Source organism: Opisthorchis viverrini (genome assembly GCF_000715545.1).
Source record: "Opisthorchis viverrini unplaced genomic scaffold opera_v5_52, whole genome shotgun sequence".
NCBI classification, from domain to species: Eukaryota; Metazoa; Platyhelminthes; class Trematoda; order Opisthorchiida; family Opisthorchiidae; genus Opisthorchis; species Opisthorchis viverrini.
Genome location: NW_008751708.1, coordinates 130,613 through 152,292, shown reverse-complemented (window position 1 = coordinate 152,292; position 21,680 = coordinate 130,613). Strand labels below are relative to the sequence as shown.

Here is a 21,680-nt window from a genome sequence, read left to right as displayed (position 1 = left end):
AATCTTCTTTCGTAACCTACACTTTGGATAATAGGTTTCCTTCAATAAAACACACGATGTAAGCTTTACTGTGTATTTAATGGGAAATATCCTTGATGCGCGTAGCAGTAAGCAACAAGGAAATAAACTGCCCTAGTACCAAGCCCAGAATTCGAGAAGTTCCCTGAGCTGGATAGCCGTAATGTCATCAACGGGTGTTGATTTTGCCTGTGTCGTAGTATAATAGAAGGGAGCTGACAGCCTACCAAAAGTACACATGTATCCCCAAAATGTATTTGATGGGAGTGTTCTCATGAGGTAAAACTGGCTCAAATTTTTCATGAGTATAAAATTTACTTCAATACTTGGTGCGTTTAGGTACACTTGCCTCCGCGGACACTGGGAAATCTGGTAGCCTTGTAAGATTTTATTTTTATAAATGTCAGGCCTTCAGAAACATTTCAAACAAGTTGGAATCACTTGCGCTGAGTTCGTTAAACATGCCTATGACCAAAACACTGCCTTTAAATCCACCAATCCGAGCATCAAGCCATAAGAAAGGAAAGAGGGCCATTACTTATGAACATTCACTGGAAATTTTCTCCGACAAACATATGAGTGTCTAGGTGCCTGGTCAATAGATATGTTTTTGTACAAATCAGATGCCATTAGAAAAGCGATTATATCGACCCTTCCGTGAAGAGACACTCAGTGACGCCTTCCCTTAGCAGGCCTTCTGAATTCAGAAAAATTACAACACTACCCTTTTTATTAAGGACAGTATTTCAAATGCGTACACTTCACGCTGTTTATGCAGACACGAGAGTAAGTGCAGAGGCATGTGTTAGTGGAACAGAATTCACTTTTCGTGCACATAGCGGCACACCATCCACTATGACCATTCATAATAGATGCTAAAATTCACAAGACACCCAACCGCAGTTTTGGACAGGGTTGTTTGAACACACCAGACTCGTTCCGTGTAACCGTTTCCCCTAACAATTAAGCCGTATGCTCCGCAGAGTCTGTGGCAATTATACAATAACAGTGAAATATTTGCGTTTAGAAATTAATGACGTTGCCAAATCTGATAGTGAAGTTGGTCGGTCTGATGCGCACAGACATCGTACCCTCTCACCCGAAACCCTATTGAACCGGTTCTCTTTGCGCGTAACTTTTTTTTATTTTACACTTTCATCCGATCGTCGCTGCGCAGTTTTGGACAGGGTTGTTTGAACACACCAGACTCGTTCCGTGTAACCGTTTCCCCTAACAATTAAGCCGTATGCTCCGCAGAGTCTGTGGCAATTATACAATAACAGTGAAATATTTGCGTTTAGAAATTAATGACGTTGCCAAATCTGATAGTGAAGTTGGTCGGTCTGATGCGCACAGACATCGTACCCTCTCACCCGAAACCCTATTGAACCGGTTCTCTTTGCGCGTAACTTTTTTTTATTTTACACTTTCATCCGTATCGTCGCTGCCTACTCCGATTTTACATCACACACTTCATCTGACTCCACAATGTTTTACTGTTAAATAAGCCGTTTCTCATCCGTTGTACATAACGTGATGACACTACCTTGGGTCATCATGGAACCGTTTGGTAGTTCTCACCTTTACTGATACATTTTGCACACGGTGATTTGTGTCTCACTACCGTCCACGACGGGTATCACTAAGCGACGTCCGCGGTTGCATGAAGTCAGAGTTTAGAGACCAAAACGTTTAATCAGAATGTGATACACAAAGCGCTTGTCTGAATAAACCCTCGGATGAGCGAGGAACACTTTAAAATAACGCACACCTTTGGTGGGGCATGTGCGACAATGTTTGGTTGGTCTATGAGTACCTGAACTGGGTACTTTCTCTTTCATGTAAACACACAAAGATTCGATACACCGATCAGCAATAACAACTGGCCAACAAGCTAGTCAAGGTCAGTTGAGGTTATTGAATCAATACAAAGATATTGTTCCGTCCAAACACTCCAATATTATATATATCACAGTTAAACAAATTTCGGGTTGCTATAAGAAAGCATCGTGCTAAGACACTTTTGAAGACCTGCAAAGCGTTGAAACCTGGATTGCATTTCCTGCTGTTTCCAAAACAGTAAATTCAAACAGGTTGTGTAAATTTCTTGAAGAGAAACATAACTAGTGCCGCATACTGACACTGTCGAGCGAGTATGTGGATGAAAACGGCTGAATCCAGAATTGTGTTCTCCATCAAATACCCTGATTAAATAAACCAAGCATAGCACTAGCTGCTATCTCCAAAAGAGTCGGTATCATATCCATTTATCCAAAACCACCTGCATACTTTCAACTGTTGTACTGTTATGGGTCAAAAAAAATTTTCAGTATCAACTGGGAACCAATAAATCTTAACATCGAGAGTGCAACTGTTTAAGTGACCAAGAATGCGGATAACGAAACGAGGAGCTCTGAAAAAATAGTAGACCATATGCCCCAAACGATACTTTAGGAAAGAAGTTTAAATCTTATGTAATTCGTCCTAGCCACGGAAGAATGCACACGTACCGATGTGCTTCAGTTTCGTTTTGTAAGTATCCTTAGATCGGATTACCTCATGATGACAGTTTACTCAGAACTACATCGGTTTTGTATGTCTTGTGAACTGCATGAAACAAACATTTGACGGGCGTATTACGTCATACCAAACCACACAGAGGATCTCTCTATTTTCATAGAAAGAACACTTTGTTTGCGGTCAAGCTACCCGCTAAATTTGCTCAACTACCAAATGTTCCTAACTCAACAGGACTAAAACTTATCTAGATAGATGTTGATTTTCCCCTTCTGATCGGCACAGTTCATTTAGTCATGTCCCTCGAGAACTGTGCGGTCTATTGAATTAATGAAGCGACAGTTATTTAAGTTGTCTCCTAAATCCATCGGTTTTCGGACAATCTCCTCAAAGGAGCATATGATCGAAGCAAGAGCAAAGGATCTGACACAAACAAATAGATCAGAAACTGGGTCTATTGGCATGAATGAAGTGCAGGATTTTGAACATCGGATGTTGGAAGGTGAGTCTGTCTTTAGTTGCTCCTAATTTGTACCGCTCGGATCCGCAGTAGAAGTTGGATGGTCATCGCTATATTTACATTTATAAAAATGAAAATTGTCTGCAGGCGAACTGACGCGGGTGTCTCTCACATTTCTACCCTTTATGTCAGTTGACATCTTGCTACTGAAAAATCCTTAGTTTATCATGTATAGTTGCGGTAATAACGAGAGAAACAGACAGCAACGGTGTGACAATACTGACCGGAAGATGAGCAGTATGCTTGACCTTAATTATACTGGCAGACAATGCCTACGTTTTGTTGATAGATGCGTATTCTATGCCAGTATTTATTGTGATGCTATCATGTTTAACGCCAATATGGCGAACAGAGTGGACTTTATTAGACAATAAAATGTCACAGTGGACCAAGAGCTTAGAAGATACGGCAAGCGGTACAACAAGGAGCAAGAACTGTGAAAGGTCTGAAGTTGATAAAACTCATGAGAATAAGTGTCAGTGCAAGAGCTACGGTATCCACGCACTTTTCTGTAATTCTGAACATATACTGGTTGGGCATCGAAAACAATCTTTAACATATTATGAGACCCCCTCACTTGAGCTATGCGAATTTCGGCCACCAGCATGGGAATACCTAAGCAGGTTATGCATAGACAGCAATACGATGGCACCGAAATATCTGACAAATATTAAGCATGCAAAAGAATAAACATACATCCTGCTAAGAAAGACCCACTAAGCATTGGGTTTCTCAAAGTGTGGCACAGAATAGAGCATACGAAAGCAGAACTCTGTTGTGACTCATCGGCGTTCCGCGTGAATGCATTTTTGTGCCTGAATCATGTCGATTTGTGTGGGACATGGCTTTCCAAACTCTTTCAGCCGCCAGCAAATCCACAATTTTCAGATATTTTTGTCAGCTGGCTGTATATGAACATGGACGATACACCTAACTGGTATAAATCATCGTGAATAAAGCGATCTCATTCAAGGAGAAATTAGATAAGCTTCAGCTGTTGCCAACGAATTTTTACTTCTAGAAGGAGCACCAGTCCTCCTGGTAGCAAACGTCATGGGAAGTTACTTCTCATATCACTAATTTATTGTTTCTTTTCCTAGGTTTTAAAAATGTGCGCTGAAACGGTGAAATTCATCGACACCTTCGGATTAAGAGAATTTCGATATCATTTATGAGGTTTATTTGAGACTGGCCTCTTAAAGAGTCATTGTGGAAGAAGAGTGTTCAAGCGACATGCTAAATGATTCTCGAGCTGATCAACACTCGTTATTTCACCCTTCTTCTGGACGAGCTGTCTCCATGAGATCTTCATATTTTCAAGAATTCTCGAAAAACATCTTGTCTGAGAATATGGCGTTTCCACACCGCACACGAACTGTGTATACTGCTGGCATATGTTTCGAGCATGAATCGCCCCAACCTATCACATAACGGATTAACTTTTCTTTGGGATAGAACGGATGGCAGCACTGTTCTTGAATAACTAGTTTAACGATGTACAAATGGCGCCGATTATGGTTATGCCCTGAAATTTTTCCAATAAACGCTGACGTGAAAGCTGAAAACAATGAATTAAAACCGAGAAGTGGTGGTTGACTGATGATATGCTGTATGGCCGGAAACTCTTCTAAAGTACAACTCAGCAGAGCCGGCAATCATGGATACAGTGGGGTTGCGTGTAATTGATTTGGAACGTGGCAGCATTCAACGAACGCGTTCTGTTTCTTCTATTCCGGCCAGCTTCTCTTATCGCTTTCAGTCCTTTTATTTTCCTGGCACCTCAGTCTGGTTCTCACACTTCACCTTTACACGTCCTTCTGTATACGATTATCCTTCTCATTGAGAGCCAAAAAAACGGAGCTGACAGGCCTGATCGAGAAACTGAACAAGCAGCGGGCCAGATGAAACTGAACTAATTACGTGCGCTTTTCCTTCAATATTTACTCATGGCATCCGGGCGCACAGAAATGAACAACTCAAAATGTGCCGTTGTGTCTTATCGTTTTCCGGTTTCTGAGCCCACTTCTTGTCTAAGGTTTACCTCAGTCTTTGCAGTAGCGATTCGAAAGTTCTGCAGCTTGCAGTGTTTAGGTTTAAGTGAGACAGGCATTTGTGTTTTGTGATCAGCAGTTACTGCATTCTGTAATTCTTTCCATCCCATTCTGATATATTGCTTTATTAGATGAACAATTAACCTTTCTTGATTGCTCACCACTTAATGCTTACCAAAATAAAATAGGTTCTGTTACATATTAACGCGCTGGCTAATCGATGTCAGTGGCGTTCATGCTGTCATTTTCTTCCCAGATTGTCTGGTTGAGCGGTTGGTGGTGTAGGCACCTCAGAATGCTTGACGTAAGCCAGCACTCGGCCCTCTCCCTCACCCACTCTCTTTCACTTCTTTTCAGCCTAGAGCTTTTAATGTAATGATATATATATATATATATATATATATATATATATATATATATATATATATATATATATATATATATATATATATATATATATATATATATATATATATATATATATATATATGTGAAGTATCAGTGCTGTATTTGATGATGATGATGATGATGATGATGATGATGATGATGATGATGATGATGATGATGATGATGATGATAGTGATGTTAACGCACATTCATGGTGACGGAGGGGACGCTACTGGCGCTGCTCCAGGGCCGCTATTCTAGGTAATTTGTAAAGACAACTGTACCCACACGATCCAGCTCCACTGACAAAGTTTTCTCGAACACCGAGCACACTTATTCGTCAGTTGCACAAATCACAGCAGGACTGACTAGTCCACGTTAGAGCCATAATTGTATCAGGTAAACTTGATTATTCAGAACAGTCGCATCAAAACAGGATAAATTTCGGTTAGACCGGGGTGTTCGGATACCGAACTAGGCAAGTCGACTAAAATAATGGATAGAACCAAATGCACAGGAGAACATACTTACCCATTGGCAACCACGTAGATACTTTTCAGTGCTGGAAGTTCAATCAAATGTGTATAATTGCCGGTCAGCAAGTCAAAGTAGACAGCGCCCAAGCCCGAGGAAACAATATCTGTGCGAAGAAAGGACGAAATTTGTTTGAGATAAAGCAGGAAAATTCGGGGCAGAAGATACTTTGTTTTGGATCTCTACGGATCATAGTCACAATAAACCAAGCGATATATGTAAATCGTTAGTTGTAATGAACTGAGTTGGATGGTCGAGCTCGCAGAACTCATGTCAACATAGAGTGTTATATTGGCTTATAGGCGCCATTTTCTATAACTTCGCATACCAAACCTCGGATAAGTGGGAAACTATTCAACGAACTGCATATCTCTGATAGATCAGTAGGCTTAGAAACTAAAGTATTCAGATACGAAGCAGTCAGAATGTTCTCAGGAGGTCGATCGGCGTCAGCGGAATTCGTTGTGTGATTCTACCTTTGCTGTTAGTTTTAACGATTATTATAAATTATCAAGGTAAATATGGATCGGAATGACACAACTGACTGAGCACTCGTGTGCATAAAAACCGCATTAAACTGCTCACACTTCTGAATCCTTTATTAATCGATATACTGAAAATATAAAGAATATTCACGGGAAATATTCTGAGCAGGTGGAGTCGGTATCTGAGCCATTACTGTGAGTAGAACTTTTGAAGTGAATCAGGAAGCGTGTCTTCATAACGCAATAGACGTCAAAGTATCCTAAATTGAAATTAAATACCCAGAATCAGTAATGATTTTGTCCAACAAGTTAAGGCAAACTGAGCTTCAGACCAGAGAACACTTTATAATATTTTGATTGTTACTGAAGATCGTCATCGGTACCCAACTCACATATGACTGAGAATATTTGGAACTGCGATCTTATGGTAATCAAATCGTGGAACAATGGTGCAGCAATCAATTATCAACCCAAAAATCATTTATTCACATCATTACAGATAGTAGTGAGATGCCTACCTCTGAGACAGCCAATCAATATGAAACTTTTACACAAATTTCCCACATTTTCAGCAAAGATCTCATCAAGTTGAAAGAGGAAATTCACAACGAATTCTTCAGTGAATATAAACGTTAAAAGCATATGACCGGAAACTTATGAATCACATCTATTGGCGCCGCACCCCCATTTTTTAATCAGAAATCGGTGTATTCTGTGCCACCCGAAATTTGGTGAAACTTTTGCGGCAACGGAAAAAATGCAGCGTTTTATATTTTTGGAAGCAACAGAAGGTGAAAATTATATATGCTTGATTGGACGGCGAATTTCGAATGCACCACATTTCCTTGACCAAGAAATACTGTTTCATAGTTCTCAGAGTCTGAGAATACCATACGTTATTCGGAAACGCAACGTCTGTCCAGTTGATCCAGCAATCCACTACCTATATTTATTGAAACAACAAACCGAGAAATAAACCTAATTTAGATGTCTATTTGGCCCCTATCCACTACATCCAGTCTAGAAGCGTTGATAGTACACTATCATAAAATACGCTCTTTTTTCTCTTGTGCCATCATTCGCTTATAAAACTGCTAAAGATGTTAAACTCCTTGGATTTTTCGTGAAACTCCATGACAGTTTTACAAAGCCACTATCGGAAATTGATAAAATTAGACGTTTTGTACTACTTTCATCTCAATTCCAACATCAGATTTAGATATGACATAATTAGTGTGCCGTTTAATCTCCTGTTGTTCTATTACCCGCCTTCGCCCTCGAAAGATACCGGTAACAAGCATTTTAGGCACATTATGTTTTAGATTGTTCCGTCCACGAAAATGAATGCTGACCTGACGCATGGCAGTGTGATTCGTTGTAGATTCTTGCATTTTCATCCAGTGGCGTTTGGTGTGCTTGAACTGGGCTTTAACTACTCAGAGCTACTCAGAGCTGTTCACGAATAAAAGGGATCTTCCGAGAGGGCTATACCTCGGTAAATAACAATATCGTTTCATTTTCTACCCTTCTGCTACTAAATTTGCTTGTGAGTACTGCACTGAAAAGTGGACCTTTTTAGTCGATTTCATGAGTGTTCGACTCAGGGAAAAGCGTGACACCAAAGACTGACTCTAATACCGAATAACTCAGCCTTTCGCCTTACGAGACTTGTAGAAAATTGTCTTCGAGTATCCCCGTACGAACTAAAAACCGGACAAGAATGCAGGCTTAGCAAAGAAGATGAATTCACCTCTGTGGTGATCGTCTAAGCAGCGCTCAGCTAACGATAAATAAATTGGAGAATACCAGTTTTATGACAACTTATCTCTTTATTCTGCCCTGTTGTATACTGAAGTGTTCAAATATTTGTTTTTAACTGTGACGAATTCGGTGCTTTCTACCTGGAACTTATGCAGTGGACATTCACTGAATACCAGCCTTGTATAACCTTTAAACACATACACCTCGACAGGACGAACGTTTCAAACCTTTCTAACTTTCTGCCTGACTGTTCACAAAGATTAAAATTTGGTTTTCCAGGCCCAGCGGCAGACGTTTGGTTTTCCTGGCCCAACAATAGCTATCTACAAATAGTCAAAATTCTCCGTCAGGTTTCAAACGGCTTAATCATTACCTGACTTCGAAATTCTTAATCTATCAGCCTAGTCAGGACAGTTGCCAGATCGTCGATCAGTAAATCAATCAAAACAGTCATGTCGCTCAGGCGTTAACATATTCGACTGTTCGATTAAAGTGTTTCTGCCCTTTGAGATGGACTCACCAGAATAGTTGCGCCTGGACAGAAAATTGGATTTCCAAATAACATTTATGTGAACGTGAACCAACGGATATTTCTTCCAACAGGACGAAAAAATACGGTTTAGCACATCGTTTTACAACACGATAGTCGCATTACCACAGATAGTAGACAAATGCTGGCATATACTGAAATTTGTTTTACGCTCCCCTGCCGTTAAACATCAGACAAAATTCGTATTGCTGGTACACAGCCGCGGTTTAATTAAAACCAAGTTCAGTACAAAAATGTGCTTTGCGGTTTTAGAATTTTGAAGGTGGGGAGAAGACACTGAAACCCCTAACAAACTTTTGAGACTTATGCCATTATTGCGGAGTAGAACGCTTCACAGACGAGGAACATCTAATTTAACAGTCTAAGACAACCGGGATCAAATAATATCAAGCACACATCGCCTACGACCCTGAGATGAAACATGCCTCCTTTCCGGACTACCGTAGGAATTCTTCCGCAAACCTGGTTAAATATCTCATCAAGTAAATTAGCGATTCCACAAAACCTCTTAAGGAGGCACAACAATAGAAAAGCTAGCAGGGTGAGCTACAGAATAGTGCAACTCCATTCGAAAGATGAGGTTAAACTGAGATGACGCCATCAGGCCCCTAAAACAAGCCGGTTGCTAAATGAATCTAACATGGTAATGGTGAGCATTGGAACGTTGTCTAAACACAGTACTTTCGTCCATCAGTAATGTCCCTATCCTCAAATCTCAAACTATTGCTTGTGCGTAAAAGCTGAAGAAACTTGAACCTGATGCACTTTGCATCTGAACACTGTACTGTTACCACCATCAATTACACCTTCAATGGTGATGAGTTTATAACGACAGAATTGAGCGCGTGCCTGGAAAGCGAGCAAACGATATGACCATCTATACGTCCGGGTTATGGCGGGTCTGAAATGCCGAGAACTCAAAAAAAGTGTGTGGTCACAACTCAGCCTGTGCTACCGGACACCTGGTTCAGTCTAGTCACTTGTTCGACATCAGCTCGTCCTTTTAGGTGACCAAGATAAGTGTTTGGCCCTGTGTACTGAAATCCTTCTAGGTTACATTTCCAAATGGATGATGGTTACCCCAAATTTTGCATGCCAGAAACAACAGACTAACGATTATATCTTCGTCACGAAATTCGGATAAAGCGTTCTTTGGAGGGTATCCAATGATCATCCATTTCTTTTCGACCGAAAGCAGATGAAAAAACAACTGGTCTAGGGCCGTGGCAAGGTATGATGATATCAATAAGCTCTCTTCACCAGCCAAATGATGCTCCGCGCCAAAAGCCTTCACTTTGCTCGAATACAAAGAGCTCCATATCACGGATCAGACAGTGATCCGCCGCGACCTACTCAGATCTCAATAATGGTGACCTCAGCAGTCTTTTTGCGTATCTAAGAGACCTGCTATTAGTACCAAGGACAAACCCGGAACTACTCCGCTAGCTCATGTGGGAGACTAGTTCAATTGATGGTACAAAATTTAATTGCTTGTATTACGTTTCAGACGCGAACGCCGATCCATTGTACCTTATCAAAAGTGTTGTTCCCCCTCAACTCTGACAGGCCACGTTTGTCTGAATGCAAACGCGTTGATATCAGCATATATATTATTATCATATACAGCTACCAACAATTGGTCCACAATATCGCTACATGGTATCCATTACATCGCTTTTAAGAACAGTGGTTTCAGCCAAGCCCATTATTGGATTGAATTTCACAGAGCCGATATTAAATCCTCAGTATAGGAAACCACCTAATCTGTGGCACTTTGACTATTACGTCTCTCACTCATAGCCTGTTCTTTCGTAATCACAATCCAATGACTGATCGGCCTCTATAGCACCCCATTTTCTTTTATCAATAGCCAGCGGTGCAAAACACACTCTAGCCGGTGGCCATCCCGTGTCTACCCACCCCAGTGTATTTAAACGTGACGGGCAATGTGTCCAGTATAGGTTTAAAACTGCAGTTACTTGTTTATTTACCTAATTCGCGTCTTTTCGAATGTCTTTTTGGTTACAGAATGCCACACAAGTCCTCTGACCCTTCATCACAGACGTAGTTGCGGTCTAAATGGCGTCCGCACGTTCATTGATGACACCATGGTCTCCAGTCCTAACATCAGCGAGTACATGGAACATCTGGGTAAGTTGTTTCACTGTTTTCAAAAATTGGCCTTACTGAATTAGGGATAACTTATAACTCACAAGTCACATAAATAACCCATCCATAATCCGTCTGCTCACTCTAAGAGTTTAGATCGTAATGAATTGACCGGTGCCTATTCCTTTAGGTGGCATACATCGTTTCAATGACTTGCTAAGCTATGAGGGTTGTTTTAAGCTGAATCATGCTTTAACCATCCTTCTAAACGGAAAGAATCTGTATATTCCCCCCTCAGTGTTGGGAATGTTTCCACCTCCAGCTCTGTGTTACTTACGCTTTATCATCATCCCAAAGTCCTCATAAGCCTTTCGGTGGACTCTTTTGTTACAAAAGCCCGCGATGTTGCGCAACAAGTTGAGGGTACTAAGTAGCTTCTAGTTGACATGACCGACTAATACGTAAGCCTTCATTCGCCAATTACCGGTTGTCTACTTTGCCGTCCAGCATTTTGGACACAAGCTTGTGTACCCTGAATTTGAAATCTGAGGATTACAGATACCTCACTTAAGCTATTCAGAAATTTAAGAATGCGTTACTCATTTATTCAAAAGCAACTAACGTGCGGCAGAGGCCAGTAGGCTTTACGATGTCATGGTCTTCGATTAGCAAACTGAAGCCAACCCCCGTGGCAATGATTCTCACTCTAAGGACACTTTCGGCAGTTGCAGTTTTGATGTTCTTTGAATGGCACCTCATAGTCCGACCAGACTTGTCCGTGTCACGACAAAATTATTAGTACAGCATCTTGCCTGGAGAAACAAAATCGAGAACATCAGACAACGGGCGAGCGGCGGTCCCTCGTTAGAACAAGTAAGAGCACATTCTCACCCATTACTTAATTGGGTGACATTCCCTTGCCAGTTACTGAGGATGCTCACGTTCGTTGTGACTCCGTAGCTCCCATACACTGCGTGCTAACTTTAGTGAACTCATACAGCCGGAACAAGAAGACACCGACTCCCCCAAGCGCGACATCAAGCAACAACTTTTGTCGAACGTCAGACTCCTCGTTTCGACTGCCACCCAGCAATTACTTGTGAGCATGGGGTCATTCAAATAGGCTTTGCACAACGAGTTGACTAAAATTACGTGATGCAACGGGATACGAACAACGGTGTGCGCTGCACAAGCTAATGGATTAGCCGTGAATTTTAAAAGAGAGTTCAATGCTGCTTTTCAAGATAACGAAATCCTCTCCTAAGCGCATGCATCACTATTGAATTTTATATGAAATTCAAACCGGCCTTACCAAGCTTCGTGTGCTGCCAGTGTCTAGCAGCATGTGATATCTCCACCCAATGCTTACATGACCACAGACTATCGGTCCTGTTCCAGTTGACAATAATGTATTTTTACACAGCGCCACACGGTAAACACCATATACTGTGCCTAAAAAGACATCAAGCCTTCCTATAAGAACGCTGGTGATTGACCGTTGAGGTCAACCTGGGAGCGTCAGCATTGACCGACTGAATTAAGAGCCGTCATCATCTTTCCCCATCTGACTTCAGATACACGGATCACGCGATCAGATATTCAGTCCCAGTACCCTCTAGGCACATTTAGTGCTATAAGTCCCTCAGGTCTCCCTTAAGAACAACCACGTGTATTGCGGAGTGAGTGGTTTTTCATTATCCATATCACTTGTCCATTTCCCCTTTCACATTCCGGCGCCATGATGGTACTTGTTCGGGTTGCCAACTCAAATGACACAGGCTTTGTGAATATGATAATTCTTCAATAGCTTCATATGTTTGTTCTGTTGTTTTTCTCGTCCCAGTACTCACTTTGGTCTATAAATGTCAGTAATTCATATCAAACAGTCAAGAACCCAGTGGAGGCGCATTCGCAATGCCTGAAAATTGCCCCTTCCTGTAACCAGTGTTTTCAGGTTCGGTGAACCGCACGTAACTGGTCTGTGTATCATGTAAACAAGCAATTAATCTAAGCTACTTTTCGGTGGTCGTACTAACATAGTTTCGATCTTTTGCATCTGATAGCCGTGGTACATATTTCATTCCCAATCGATATTTCTTGTCTCCAAATAAATGGTACTCTTTGTTTTACTTGCTGAACTTTTCAACATTTTCCACTGTATCCTTTCATTTGTAGGAACATATCGAAGCGTGTTTGTTGATGTGTGAGCTTGTCTGAACTGAAATGATCATTTTGCTTTAAACGGACTGGAACTCTTGCGCTCTTGTGCGTCAAACTTTTTGCTCGTTGTGTGCTTCACACTTGCACGTACTCTCTCACTTCGTTGTCTCCGTTTTCCACACCATTTCTTTTGCACTGTGGTTTTACACCCTCGTGCTATTTGGGGACGACGGAATGAGGCATAAGGTATTTCAATCGCGCCGGATAATTCCCACATCTTTAAGCTCCCGAATGTAATTATTTGACCGGTAGCCTTGGATCTTTGAACTCAAAATTCCTGTCGATTATCTATTTTTTATACCCATCAGCTAATCGATTACAACTTGAGATAGAATTCACGGAAAACGATCACGCCACATAATGTTCAGTATCTTACTTTCTAATACTTCATGGATTTCGGAATCAAGTGACGTTGGTGGTGTTGAAAGGACCCCAAACTTACCAATCACGAAATAACTTCTGGATGAATCCGAATGACTGGTTCAGCAAATAGCCTTTAAATGTTCTAGCTTAATGTGGGACTTGGTTTCAAAAGCGACCGATCTCTTCTTCAACCTAGATTGGTATCTGGAGAATCTCAACGGTTCTCTCAAGGAACTTTTCTATGATAATTGCAAATGCGTAAATTATTTACCTCACTATGTGCATTTTTACCTTGAATACGCCCAGGACATCAACGAATAATTGGTCTTTCATAACCGCAATGTATCAAAGGGTATGTTCACGCCGGTATTAACCGATCGCCATACATGGTCGAGCATTTTTCTTGCAACTTCCGGCACCCACACAGACTGTCTGACACATGTCCTCATTTCCGGCTTGGTCGTGCCACTGCACATTCTGTAGTGTGACTACACATGTCTCACGACGAAGTCACTTTACTACTATCGGTCCTTTGGCTTCCATCACTGCTAGAAACAGTCAGAAAGATGAGTTATTCACCTGTCAACAGATTGCTTCTCTGACAGAAACATTCCAGGAGGTTGGGTGGTAGAAATTCCGACCTGAATTAAAATATAACTGCTGAGTCCACAAAGATGTGCATTTAGTAGTTTCCAGCCTTTTTGCCTCTAAAAAAGTAGGTATTTCGGGTTAAAACCACTTCGGAAAAACAAATGCTTCTGCTGATTCGCGTTCCATTACTTAACTCGAATCTGGTGAAGGATGAAATGTCTTGTCACCGAGTACACTGGATGATAATGTCTTGGATAATTTGGACAAAAGTAATGAAAAACATTAAATGGATTTTAGTTTCCACAGCTTTGTATCAGTGTTCTAATATTAATTTTGTCGGTATTGGAAAGTTTATTCAAAACGAATACAATAGAGTATTGGCATTGTAGGCCTGTTGTCAGCTTTTCATTGAGACATCGGAGCAGAAACTGGGTATATTGGAAATTCCCTGGTTAAAATCAGAGCTGTGTTAATTTTTCATGATCAAAAGATCACAGATTCAATCATGTGAGGGGAGGAGGTACATTTATCGTGAAAGCGAATTCCTAAACCCATTTCTTCCGACCCTATGCACGCTTAAATTCTGTGCGTTGAAAACACTCTTCATGAGGAATTTCCCAGTCATTGCCAGGGTCATAGTAACTACCAATTCCGACTTCTGCTTGATTAATAACCACTGGAACATACCAACACATCGAGTAAAACAAATTCGTAAATCTCATGGCTTTAAAACCAAACTGGTAGTCGCACTGAGACACCTGAGTGAAAAAGACGTAATCTGAATGCCAAGAAGACGCTTCAGAGACGTCAAACAAAGAGATTCTTTGAAATTTTTCGTTGAAAATATCCAGATTTATCATTAAATGACTACTCCTGGACGATGCTCCGAGATGGGAAAATACTTGTGTCGCTTCCATATTACACTCGTCATTGTTTAGCCTTGATTTCTTGTGGGGAATATTTCTATAATTTGTAGGATGTTTCGTTGATGGCATCTACCACTAACCGATAAAATGTTGCCCCGTCTCCTCTGGCCGTTTAGGGATTATCATGAAAGATTATATTTTCATAGACTATCCAGTTTTTCGTCCTCCTTAGAGCTACACCAAAGCATTCCCTCCATCTGTATAAAAAATTTTCCCAGGCCCGTCCAACACCAACCTAACTGATTTCTCCTTCTCTTGCAATTACTTCGCACTTTGTGCTTAAGTTCACTTTGTATTTTTGAAGCACTCCTGTTTGTTCAAGCATTTTGTAGAAATTGCCGGTATATGTACATACGCTCCTTTCTCAAAAGACCACTCTGGACAGAAGACTTCAAATCTAGTGGACTCTGTCCCATATCAGAAAGTTTTGCAGAAATTTCTCTTCCGGAGTTGGTCCACCCAGAAGGTTAACATGGCCCAAGGTACAAAATGCCTTACTTTTTTCAAAATTCTATTAAGAAACGAAACCTCACCACATGAAAAACTTATGTAAAAAGTGAACGGAATCAAATGCTAATGCCACAGATTTGGAGGAAGGGTGGTCGGTTTTCGATAAAAAGAACCACAACCAAGTGCTCGCGAATGACAAAAGCCAAAGAAGGTCTACCAGCGCCTGATGACACAATAATACCCAAGAAAAAGTTGAGATCGAAAATGCATTGCTGTTGGCTGCCTTAATCCAATCTGCATCTGCTGCTGTTTTCTCCCGACTAAACAAAAATCCTAATGCAAAGCCACTTAATTTCCGAATTTAATAATCAAAAAATAGGTAGGAATGTGAGGAGGTCTGGTAATATGGAGATTTCGTCCTGTAAGTGAAGCCCACCTATGCTGAAAAGCCGAGAAGCACTCTGCAGCTGTTTCATCCTTAGCTGTTCGGCTACTCGTGACCAAACGGTTAAGTGTCCAAACTACTAGCCGGGAGGTCACGGGTTCGAGACTCTTCGGAGTTTCGTGAGATGCGCACTGCTGATGATTCCCAATATGGATGAAACAGCTGCACAGTGCTTCTCGGCTTTTCAGCATGGAATGGCTTCAGTTACAGGAAGAAATCTCCACAAAAATCCCAAATCTCCTCACACTACCAACAAAGTCTGTTAATTTTCAACAGAGATTCCATTGTGTCAGTGAAGCTAAAACCGAGAAGCACTGTACAGCTCATCATCCTTGTTAAAAGTCATCAGCAGTGTGCATCTAACGAAACTCAGAGAGTTCTGAACTCATGACCTTCCGGCCAGTAACTCACCGCTTTGCCGCTTGGCCACAGATAGGTGGTCAACAGTGCGGTTAGGTCTCACTTAGAGCGGATATAGTGCCACTCATCCTTCATCCACGGATGTGGTCAAGTACAGACGTATCTGAAGGAAGCTTCATTCACCTTGTGAAACAATTCCTCCTCTGATAAACAACATATGTTATACAAAAGGCTATCCAGCTATTTATTGGGTAAAAGAGATGATATAATCATAAAAGGTGTTTTTTAAATGAATTTTGCCTTTGGATGGTTATATGTTCTGGCTACTTACTGTGGTTGCTGCTGATTTGAAATAAATTCTTACGAGTCAGCATTATGGTCTGATCGTAGCCCGTTTCTGTCCTAGATACTACAGAAAGCACTTCCGTTTTGCTGACACTGACAGATCTGTCTCTCCTTTTTAAGCAGATCTCCACAAATCTATTCGCTGAGAACCATCTTCAACCCAAAATAGTTCGCAGTCATCCGTGGGAAATTTTTATGCAGCAAGAGAGCTTCGTATGACCATTGATCGATTCGCTTCTTGTTGGCTTGTTGTGAGAACTGAGGTTCATCCAACCAAAATCACAAATTTACAAAACTAGCTTTTGCGGGTAAAATTATGTGAACGGAAATCTGGCCGCAGTTTCCGACGAATGCAACTACTAATACTGGTATTCACTTTCATCCTTGAGTGATATGAGAAGAGAGATATACAGCCACGTGACACCATGAAATTCATTCGTAAATTTTGATGGGATTTTGAAGTTTCAATGTAAGGTTTATCTTGCAAGTGAAGATACCTTAAACTGCAAAGTCAAGAAACGGTAAACGACTGTGCCATCCTTATGGAGAATCGTCAATAATGCGCATCTCATCTAAATAACCTTTAGAATCTCTGATTGCACACAAACTTTGGCGTGACATACAAATGGTAGTAACACATGAAGCCAACTTACCTTTGATAAAGATGACTGGTACCTTCTTTCTGGATGAGGACACATCTTTCGTGTCTCCCACACAACTCAGTGATACGAGTAGGACATAGCACGACAGAATACGTCTAAGAGGGGCTGTGTATTTCCAAGACACTTGTGTCATGACAAGTCGATAATCCACATACACATACAGATCCAAGTGCAATGTTTAGAGTCTCAAACTACATGGCGTTTCGGACCAACTTGAGGAATTCTTATGAGTGTCCGAGGTTCCACGTATTTACGCTTGCGTCTTAAAACGTTCAGTCAGTATGATAAGCACGTGTCTTTCCGCCCTAATCGATTGAAACCGTTAGATGCCTGCACCCATACTCGATTGTTGGGGTGCGTGCGTGCATACGCGCTTGCGTGCATGTGAGCGCTTGATTTCTGTAAACAGTGACTATCTGTGAAAGGCCTGTGTGTGTATGCGTGCTCAGGTCTAGGCTACCAAAATATTTCAATGAATACCTCATCCAAATATCCAATAGAATGGTCGAATTTGCACAGCTCAGTTACACCTTCAGGTTGTGCGTACTTGACTACCAGAAACAAGGCAACCCGTGGAGAGACTTGATAATGCCGTTTTCGGCTGTTAAGTTAAACCAAAATTTAAGGCCAACCTGACGACCTCGGAACAGCCGAATACGTGAAGTGTCTTCCAAGGCTGATAATATCGTATAGTCTTTTTCTTATGGAAATTAATATTTTTTTCATTCTAACAGCAATTCGTAGAGGGGGGGAATTCGGCTTCAAAAATTATATGAAAACAGCCCATCTAGTGTGAATAAGCCATTTTTTCGAGACAAACATGTTTGACGTGATCGAAAAATTTTCAACCATGTTGTAATTTTGTGAAAAAAAATCCACTTATTTAATAGATCAAATTGGAATATAACTGGAATACGATCTAGATCATTTATGTGCGTGAGTTGTCAAAGTCCCAAAGAGGGATAGATATATTCGTCTGATCGCATTCTTCAAGTCACAGTTGGATTCATGCATGCACACGTCAAGTAACGGAACCTCAAATATGCTTGACAGGTGTGGAATCTGAACCCTGCGTCGACCAAATATCTGCGCCGGTATTTAGAGAGTGAGTCGAGATTTCATAAACGTCCAAACATGAGACATTGAAGTTTATTTGTTTTCAACACTGAATCATCCTTCCTGATGTACTTAATGGACAACAATAGCCCAACCGAAACAGCTCCTCATAGTTGTCGGTTCTCAACACTTGGATATTTTGGAAATGCGAATGTTGGCAAAGTTCATCCAAGTTAAGTTTCCCCTCACCGTGAAAATTACTTTCTTTTAATCAGTCTCAATTTGTTCGTTTTTGTCCTACTTGCAAGCAATCTACCTCTAGCTGAGAAGCTCCCAACTTTCCTAGTAAAAGCAAAACTTAAGACCGGTTGGTCGTTCTTGAGACACTCGGATTAATCAAATGGACGTTGAGATACAACAGACTAGCGAGGAGTACAGTGTACGTCAGCCGACTCTTATACCACATTTGCTTTGGCTTCACACATTCTATCAATGTAAGTTGTGACTGCTAAATAGGCAACGTCATCATACTAACACAACTACGCCAGGAAGTTTGGTTATCGTGCTCAAAACCAGATTGTCCGGTCATACACCGGTGAGATAAGAATGCCACATAAAATAAGATAGAGACAGTGACCACATTTTCCGTATAAGCTATTGAAATGAACTGCATTACATATAAAATCAGTATTCAAACCTAGCCACTGCGACTCTTCCAGAACGTAGATCAGAACACAGGTTAACCTTCATCAGAGTTCTGTGGGTCAGACAGTGGGACCCAGGCAACCCCTCAGCATGACAAAGGATGTTTTTTAAATATAAGAATGGTGCAGCTTGTGTAGCATTTCCCATCATTGTGTTGCTCATAGCAGTATCCGGTTACAAGGTGTCTCAAGAAACAAATGCTTGGGAATTTCACTTATTCTCTAAGGTGAACTACAGGCGTTGGCCCATTAGTTTCATGTCACTGTGGTTCAGTAAAGCATCCTGAAAACGGCTGAAGGGTTTTTTGTTCAATCTACTATAATCTATGATCAAATACCTTGTTATGTGCAGATGGAAATTGTCTGACTTACAAAACCGACCTTATTGAAACTAACAATAATAATTCAACTAAATGATAGGACGTGATTTTTCCGGTATGCCTAGGACAAATGAGAAAGTGCTTGTACTCTTTTAAAATGGGGGAACCTGAAAAGCTTTGGTTTGTAAAAGATAGGACACTCAACAGTATCACTAATATTATAAGACGAAAGTGAAGACAGAAAATTAGCATCGTCGTGTAACTTGGCTATATATAGCACGTTGATTATGAACTGAGTAGTGGCTCTTCATCTTTAGCTCAGCAAACGTTTTCTCAGAATCACTGGAGTTAAAATGGATTCTCTTGGATCAGTAGATAATGGGTTTCTTGAAGAGGTGTTCATATTGGTAAAGATATTTTACATTTTTGTTGTTGCCATGCGACGAAATCCTTTTGGATTATGTACAGAGAAGTTTATTTATATCACACAAAGTCTTATAACTTGTTTGAATTTGGAAAAATGCTATGAATCCATTCTGCTTTAACTGCAGTACCCGCCTCTTCTCGTAATTCTAAGCCTTTGGTGGCAAAGGATAATCGCACTATTGTGACGATGATGGATCTGACAATTTCTTTGTTTCATAGGAAGCTAGAGTTTCATCCCGATTTATCACCAACTTCACGTGATTTTGTAAATAAAGCGATAAAAAATGTGAACTGCGGTTGAAGTGGTCGCGGACACCACAGTTCACACTGGTCAACAGTGCGAAACAAAGACCTTTATGTTAGTGGCCGAAATAGTGAATTCTTCATTAAACTAAAGTAAAGATGACACAAGGTTGGGCAATACTCAACTACTTACGATCAAAGCGTTTGTCAAGTATGCTTCTGCAAGGAAATGCATTTTTATGGTTGAGGTTCCTATGCTTGCCACAACTTAAACTTGAAGACCAACCTTTTCTCCTCCGATCCTTTGTGCTTAAAGCAGTTGTGTCACAGGCGGAAAACGCAAAACCAACTTTCATTCACATCGTGGAACAGCACTTGTCTGTATATAAATTTCTGCAGCATGTTGCGGGAATAATGATATTTTCCGGATGAAGTATCTACTGCTTCACCGAAGATCCGTTATCTGTCCATTCAGCAGTAAAGTATACCTTCAACAGTGGACCCTAATGCAACGAAAGAACACCTACTGAGGGTGACCTTGGTTGACAGAATGGCAGGCTGTATTGCAGCTCACTAATCGGGTGACCGTGGACTGTCTCCGAAATTATCTGGAGGCTGGATGTTAACGTAATTACGTTCTGAAGGCCATCGGTTTCTGATTCCAACACTGTCCATCAAAGGTTGAGTGGAAAGAACGTTATTAGCACTGGAGTGCTCTACTAACTAAACAAACGTGGAACTACTGGAAACTCACAGTAGTTCAGTATAAATAAATGTTTTGGAACACCATTCCTGTTGCCCTACGGAGGAGACCAAGACCAGACAACCATCGGTTACAATAGGTATATCCATCCAGTGATTAAACTAATCGTTGGAGGAAGCAGGCCAGTAGAAGCAAATATTGGGCTTCACTATTCACTCATTGATTCTAAATTACCAGTTTCCATGATAGAACCTTTGTCCGGCGATTGTCGTCTGGTGGGTGGATAAATGTATGCGAAGCCAAGGATAACAAACGAAGATATCAACGAAGATATCCATCCGTTGATTGTGGCGACCTCGGCACAATTGAAAACCCATGTGTGCCGATCGTAAAAGCCGAGAACAAATCAATCTGAACTGTCAATTGCTGAATATTGTAACCCCCGATCGGATAACGGTCCCAGGGTTTTGCCTGCCACCTAGTTCAGAACCCTAGGAGCCTGGCTTTGAGGATCCTAATGATTATGCCTACTTAACTTCCTTTGCAACAACCTGTGGAGGATATCTCCTGAATAGGTTTGTCTCTACTCAATCAATAAGGCGGTACCTATTGAGCTGGGTTGTCACCAAAATGCTTGTAATACGTCATGTTTTTGGCCTTTTTAATGAAGCTATGTTTTTCACTGCAGTTGAGTTGTACCTACTGAAGTGGAACTTTATGAACACAGGCTTCCTGGATATTATGAAGACTTTGCTTCGTCTTTAGTTTACCGTTCTGCCTACCACACCCACCTGCCTGCGATGTATTCGTAATAACACACCATGTTAGACATGCTCGCGAGAAGACGGCTTTAGTTTTAATAGGTATTCATGTACCGACACAATTGCACGCACTACGTCTGAGCACACATTTTTACAGGTTAAATCTAAGTCCA

At 41.0% G+C, this 21,680-nt stretch overlaps 1 protein-coding gene across 1 annotated transcript in view; it reads right to left on the bottom strand.

Moving 5' to 3' along the window:
• The window catches only part of T265_03559 (hypothetical protein), a gene marked incomplete at both ends in the record, with an annotated part of 61,686 nt that extends 44,125 nt beyond the window's left edge, over nucleotides 1-17,561 (bottom strand). The window contains 2 exons of the mRNA XM_009168078.1: nucleotides 6,025-6,133; nucleotides 17,286-17,561. Coding sequence (XP_009166342.1) covers nucleotides 6,025-6,133; nucleotides 17,286-17,427 — 251 coding nt within the window. The remainder of the gene's footprint in view (nucleotides 1-6,024; nucleotides 6,134-17,285) is intronic.
• Nucleotides 17,562-21,680: the final 4,119 nt, after the last annotated feature.